A 6645-nucleotide genomic window follows, 5' to 3' on the forward strand; every position below is an offset into this window, starting at 1 on the left:
AAAGCAGCGTTTTTCAAGGGGGAATCCGCTTTTCCGACGACGGCACGGACGCCTCGCAGGAATTTCCTGCAAATTTCCCTTCACAGGTCCGCAAGAAAACGCAGCGGAATATAAAGAGAGCGCAACGACGCAAAATAAAATAATCCTCCTAACCGACCAGGTGGCAGGCCGCCCTCGCGCAAGTGGACAAAACACAACTTCACACCGTTCTTGTCGTGGTGGTCGTCTCGCAACTATTTTTTCCTTTTTCGCCGCAGTGCACATCTCCTCCCACAAATCATTTGTTCGGGCCATGTTCCTGCGGCCAAACATCGCGCTGCTGGATCCCGCGGCACAGTCCTCGGCACAGAAGTGATGGGAGGAAGAGGGACCGCAGAAGGTGCGAGCAAATCCAAATTCGGTGGCGGTCGCTGCAGTGAAGATTGACGTCCCACGCGGTGTCCCTTTTCTAGGTCCGGTCCTCGCCGTGCCATGCTCTCAGCGTGCGGTGCGCCGGCCGCTCCAAACATCCACACGTGCTTGCGTCTCACCGTCGCTCCCAGCCCCGTTCGTTGGCTGCATCAGGGATGCCGCCATTCGGAGACGAGCATAAGGACGTTGCACCCAACAAAACCTTCAGAGGCACCCGCTGGGCCAACGACAACCGTCACTGCGGGATGTGTGACCCTTCCGTCGCTCACCTCAAATCGCACTTCTACGCCTCCTCGAGCAGCAGCAGCAGCAGCAATAAATACACCACTCCACTAGGGGCCGTCACCAGCCATTGCAGGAAGACCACTGTGCCTCAGTGCCATGAAACCCGAATTGCATTGACAGGCCAATTCGGAAAACCCTGTCGCATCCTCCCCCAATTATGCAGAAACACATCCGTCGTGCATGTGTCCACCGCAGCCAAATGAATCCGGTCCGAATACCCTCCAAATCAAATTCCCCTTTCCTCAAGCCATTCCTTCATTCCATACGCCCTGACCCTCATCCGCACGTGCTCACTCACACAAACCGCCATAGACAGATGGTGGCCGCCCAACGCTCCGGAAAAACATCTCCAGCACGCACGCGCACAATAAATGGCATGCGCAAACGCACGGCACAACGGCGGAGAAGCGCACACCAAAAGGATGCGGCCCTCCACATCCGTCGCAGCCCACCGCGCGCATCACACCCGCAGGAAGAGTGACTCGCGGTGCGCGCTCCCTCTCTCCTCCTTCCCTTCATGCCCACGGAAGAAGCAGCAGCCACCCGCAACCGCCAGCACACGCCACAAAAAAAGCATCCAAATACACTGCAATGCGCATTCTATGTGGTTGTGTGTGCCTGCAGAAGCACGAGTCAAAGATGTAAACAAAGATGAAAGGAGCATGTGAAGGGACGCACAAACAAAAACGAAGAGCAGAGGTGCACGGCAGAAATAGAGAGAAAAAGGCTGCTCAAGCTCATAACTGCACTGCAACCCAAGCAGAGGCAATTCATACAAGATTTATTTAAAATAATTAAAAATAACAACTCCCTTTCATCATATATTAGCCCCCCTCGCACACAATAATTATATAAAAAGAAAGAAAAAGTCGTCCTTTATTACTGTTCCACAAAAAAAAAGAAATTGTTCTCCTTTATTACTTTTCCACACAAAAAGAAAAAAAAAGTATTGTCCACTACTACTGTTCCACCCAAAAAAAAGAAAAGAAAAACTACACACAAAAGAAACATTTCGCCTGGCTGCCGTGTGGCCACACCAAGCTGTCTGCATATATTTTGTCCGAAAATTAAAAGATATTTAAATGTCTTTCAACCGTCTGACCCTCTGTCTGTCCGCACATCGTTTATATTTCATGGGGTCATCTGCGTGTTGCTGCTCCCCTCAGCCCTCTTATTGGTGCGTGAGTGCGGCCCGCAGAGCACAGTCACTCGTGTGTGGGGGCTGAGAGAAGCACGCAGACATGACGGCAGTCGCGTCTCTCCACCGGGAGAGTGAGCGCAAAAAAAAAAAAACACGGCGGCAGGGTGTGGCTGTGCGTGTGTGGCGCTGCGGGTGTCTGCCCGCCCTGCCCGCAAAGAAAAAAAACAAGAGGAAAAGAAATGTGTGCTCCGCCCCACAGGCCCTCGTCGCACGCCCACACGTCACGGCTCCCTCAGCGCGCCGTTCGTCGCGGCCCCTCCTCATGCGTGCAGCAGGCGAGGCGCACAGGGCCGTCGTCATGAGCGTGTCGGTGGGTGTGCGAGTGGAGCAGTTGGGCGGGAAACACGGCACCCCTCACAGGAAGAGTGCAAAAGAAACAATTGAAGAGAGGGAAGAGTAGAAAAGAAAAAAGCGTTCATAGTGATTGCCCCAAAAGCAAAAGGAAAGAAGGAGTGGGGCAAAAAAAAAAACTTAAATTTTTTTAAAAGCAAACAAAAATGATTAAAAACAAACATAAAAAACATACGAAATTATACTCCGAAAAAAAGAAAAAAAATTAAAAGCCGAAAAAAAACGCTTATAGTGGTTTCCCTAAAGCAGAAAGAAAAAATGGAGAACATTAAAAGAAAACAAAAACAAATTATTCTCTGCGTAGTAAAATATATTCCTAGCGGTGTGTGTGTGTCAGTGCAGGAAAGGGCACAAGTGCTCCACACTGAGGCCGCACACTCCTCACGCAGCCGCAAATCCCCACAGCCCAAGCAGAAGAAGCAGTGGCAGCAGTCCGCTCCCAGCAGAGGTAAAGCTTACCGCAGCCGCATGTTCTGTGGTGGTAGCTCTCTCCACTTGTGGTTCTGGAGCTCTCGTCGGAACGGGTTTCCTGTCCTTGATTGCACGCATCTCAGTGGAATTCAGTGGGCGATTGTACAGAAAGACGTTTTTCACCTTCACATTAGTTTTTTGGCCGGCATCCTCACCGCACGCGCCAAAGCAAAACCAAAAAAGCTCAAGTGGCGCCTCACCTTTTAACGGCAATTCTTCCTCCCCCAGCGAATTACCATCAATGTACACAGAGGCCTTTTGCCTTGCAGCATGAGTGCCACTTGGTGTTCTTTCTTCGGCTCCCAACGGCCGCTCTGTGTTGTTGTCTTGCCTTTAAGCCCCGTCCCCCACGTCTTATCCGCCGTATACGACAGTCCCATGGTATGATTGGAATTAGTGTCCGCCAACGTCGCAGTCAGTAGAAGTGTGTTTCCACTCGGAGTCTCTTCGATGGTCACCAACGCCACAAGTGTGAAGTTGTGGCTCAAGGATATATGACGCACATTATTAACCCGAGTGTTCACGGACCATGATACCCTGGAGCTAGGCTCCGTCAATTGAAATCCATATTTGGCCTTACTTCCTTTCGTCACCGCCGCATTCAGACAAAGGTACTCGTCGATGCACGTGCCATTGCTGGCCGTATCGGACAATACTGCCACCAGACCCGCCGTGGGTATGGCCAATTTGGAGAAGAAGGCGTCCTTTTTTGTCCAAGTACTGAGGACGGACTTGATTGTACTCAGTTCCCCCGTCAGACAAGAAAGCGACATGACACTGCTTTTATAATCGCCCCTCCGTTGTAACAGATGCAACTTGCCATCCGAGTACATCAGGGTGCTGGCAAGCTCCCAATTCACATCATCCTCCATGGAAACAGGTCCAACATAAAAAGAACGGTTGTTGTCCGTGACCCAAAGGTAGAGCGCTCTTTCCGCTTCACCCCCCCCGACGCATACCCTTTCTGAGTGTACAACATGACCTTCTTTTCCTCAATGGCCGCGGTGATGAGGGCATCCACGTGCAAGCTCAGATCCCAAATGGCTGCCGATTTTGATTTGGTCCACACGCCTGGAAGCGTCCCGGCTGCCTCCGTCCACTTTGTACCCATGTCACGCGACTCGTACACCCTCTGGCCGTCCTCGCAATCAACAATCATGAGAAGTGATCCCTCCCATTCGGTGACGCAAGGATTAAAGCATTTCGCAGGAGACGTTCCATTCGAAAGCATCCAGTTTGCGCCGCTGTCCGTCGAATAAATGATCATGGAGTAATCGTCATTATCACTAAACGCAACCACGGGAAACACAAGCGTGCCACCCTCCATCAGAACACCCAAGCCACCAGAAGGAAAAACCCTCTCAAATTTAAGTTTGTAAAAAGCAGCAGAAGTATTCAGGCCTGACAGCGATTTGTGGTTGTCCCAGCTGATCCGTTCACTCGGCTTGCCACCCGTAGAATTCGTGACAGTACCCACAACCAGTGTCAGATGCAGGCTGTCCCAAATTATACTCGCATGTTCATTGAAAAATTCAAAGCCTCCCAAAAGAAATATCTTGTTGCCCTTCATGGTTGTTGTGGGGAGGTGCATACCACCCAAACGTTTCTGTCCATCCACTGCAGTAAGCACGATGTGTGCCCTCCATGAGCCTTGATTGACCTTGTCAACAAGAGTGGTCCAGTTCCACGCAGAGTCAATGTACCCCGCAACAACATCAGAGTAAAAGGGCGTAATTAATTTGACACCGTCTTTTTGGGCGTTCGTGTGAACTTTGGCGTTTGTGTGGCCTTCGGCGAAAGCAGCAATTACTCCACCAGCACTGACAAGAGATGGTGAAACAAAATGAATCCAACTTCGTCTCTGGAGAAGTCGTACCTTTCGGCAACAACTGCGTCGTCTGCGGCACAAATAAATCAACCCTCTGCAGCTTCCGAAAATTCCTTAAACCACTCTTCCCATTATTCCTCCAGCGGCCGCAGCTCCACAGGTGCAGCAGCACATCATCATAACGAGGAGCAGCACAGCGGAAGTAAACACATGCCGGGACATGTTAGGCCTCCGATGCTCACCCTCTCTTCCTTCCCTCCTCCTTCCGCTGGATCCGGTCATGCGGCGACGGTTGTGTTTGTTGGGTGCCTTGACTGCAGCAACACGTGAGAGCATGTAAATATGTGTGTGTGGGCGGTGTGTGTGTGTGCTGCTGTTGGTCCTTTCAGTGCCTTACAATTTCAGAGTAGCGTTTAGTGTTTGTTTGCTTTCCTTCCTAGCGTGTGTCTGTGCTCAACAAGTGGAGAAAGAAAAAAGCGGCAATACATCAGACACGTCCGTGGGGAGCAAAGCAGAGCACCCATGCAAAGAGCGGGACACAAGAGAATCCGGAGGGAACAGCGGGGAGCACCATCGCCTACACCAGCCCTCACACACACACACACATACCATTGCAGTGCCGCCAGACCGCGCGTGGGAGGATTTGGTCCTCCACACAACAAACGCGCGCACCGCCAGCAGTCACCCACAATGGGCAAGAAAAAGCGACACACCGCCACCGCCTCCAGTTCAGTCCCGCGGCCAACAGGATACGGCCACGGCCCTGCAGACAACACACAACGCTCACAGAGCCAGCAATTGCACAAAGAGCCACACGCGCAGGCGGATCCTTATCCACCCATGAAGCGGCGCCTCACCCCACACGGTCACACGCGGTGTATCACGTCAACAGAAAAAGAGACTCGCGGTGCGCACTCTCTCTCCTCCCTTCCCCTCACGCCCACTGAAGGAAGCGGCAGCTGCACGCAACTGCAAGCATCGAGTACAAAGGAAGCATCCACCTGCACTGCAATGTGTGTGTCCTGCGCGTGTGGCTGTGGGCGCCCACTGCCACGCTCAACAAAGTAGGAAAAAAGGAAAGAGAAAAAAGAGAAGAGGCGTAAGGCATCTGAAGGGACGCACAAACCCAAATGCACAGCAGGGTCCACGGCAGAAAGCAGTGGCAAATCAAACAAAATTCATTTAAAAAAATTCCCGTTCCTCACATCTTAACCCCCGCAGAAAAAAAAAGATTTCCTCCACCATTGTTCCACACACAAAAAAAAACAAAAAAGAAAAGTTGTTTTCTACTACTGTTTCACACACACCAAAAAAAGTCGTTTTATATTACTGTTCTACACACAAGAAAACAAAAATCACCCGGTTACTGTGTGGTCATACCAAACCGTTTTTTATTTTGCTCAAAAAAAAAAATTACATAATTACGTGTCTTTTAACCGTCTGACCCTCTGTGTGTCCGCACACCGTTTATATTTCATGGGGTCATCTGCGTGTTGGTGCTCCCCTCAGCCCTCTCATCGGCGCGTGAGTGCGGCCCGCAGAGCACAGTCACTCGTGTGTGTGGGGACTGAGAGAAGCACGCAGACATGACGGCAGTCGCGTCTCTCCACCGGGAGAGTGAGCGCAGCAAAAAAAAAACACGGCGGCAGGGTGTGGCTGTGTGTGTGGCGCTGCGGGTGTCTGCCCGCCCCGGCCGCAAAGAAAAAAAACAAGAGGGAAAGAAATGTGTGCTCCGCCCCACAGGCCCTCGTCGCACGCCCACACGTCACGGCTCCCTCAGCGCGCCGTTCGTCGCGGCCCCTCCTCATGCGTGCAGCAGGCGAGGCGCACAGGGCCGTCGTCATGAGCGTGTCGGTGGGTGTGCGAGTGGAGCAGTTGGGCGGGAAACACGGCACCCCTCACAGGAAAAGTGCAAAAGAAACAATTGAAGAGAGGGAAGAGTAGAAAAGAAAAAAGCGTTCATAGTGATTGCCCCAAAAGCAAAAGGAAAGAAGGAGTGGGGCAAAAAAAAAACTTAAATTTTTTTAAAAGCAAACAAAAATGATTAAAAACAAACATAAAAAACATACGAAATTATACTCCGAAAAAAAGAAAAAAA

At 51.2% G+C, this 6645-nt stretch overlaps 2 protein-coding genes and 1 pseudogene across 2 annotated transcripts, besides 7 other annotated features; 2 read left to right on the forward strand and 1 right to left on the reverse strand.

Annotated features, from left to right (window-relative positions):
- Positions 1–2219: a sequence feature (heterozygous, non-Esmeraldo-like haplotype).
- On the forward strand, positions 567–899 carry Tc00.1047053504393.10 (uncharacterized protein; the record flags this gene model as incomplete). The annotated part of the gene is made up of 1 exon (XM_799681.1): positions 567–899. The coding sequence occupies one exon, from the start codon at positions 567–569 to the stop codon at positions 897–899; it is 333 nt and encodes a 110-aa protein (XP_804774.1).
- Positions 1476–1500: a sequence feature (AT_rich).
- Tc00.1047053504393.20 (uncharacterized protein) lies at positions 1938–2297 on the forward strand (the record flags this gene model as incomplete). Its single annotated transcript, XM_799682.1, has 1 exon — positions 1938–2297. One exon carries the CDS (start codon positions 1938–1940, stop codon positions 2295–2297), a length of 360 nt encoding a protein of 119 aa, XP_804775.1.
- Positions 2220–2849: a sequence feature (areas merged during assembly that could not be assigned to a particular haplotype. This can correspond to areas where the two haplotypes were merged or to regions with more than two copies in the genome that were merged during assembly.).
- Positions 2357–2384: a sequence feature (AT_rich).
- Positions 2628–4883, reverse strand: Tc00.1047053504393.30 (annotated as a pseudogene).
- Positions 2850–5348: a sequence feature (heterozygous, Esmeraldo-like haplotype).
- Positions 5349–6615: a sequence feature (areas merged during assembly that could not be assigned to a particular haplotype. This can correspond to areas where the two haplotypes were merged or to regions with more than two copies in the genome that were merged during assembly.).
- Positions 6616–6645: a sequence feature (heterozygous, Esmeraldo-like haplotype).

Source organism: Trypanosoma cruzi, assembly GCF_000209065.1.
Source record: "Trypanosoma cruzi strain CL Brener chromosome Unknown tcruzi_1047053504393, whole genome shotgun sequence".
Lineage (NCBI taxonomy): Eukaryota > Euglenozoa > Kinetoplastea > Trypanosomatida > Trypanosomatidae > Trypanosoma > Trypanosoma cruzi.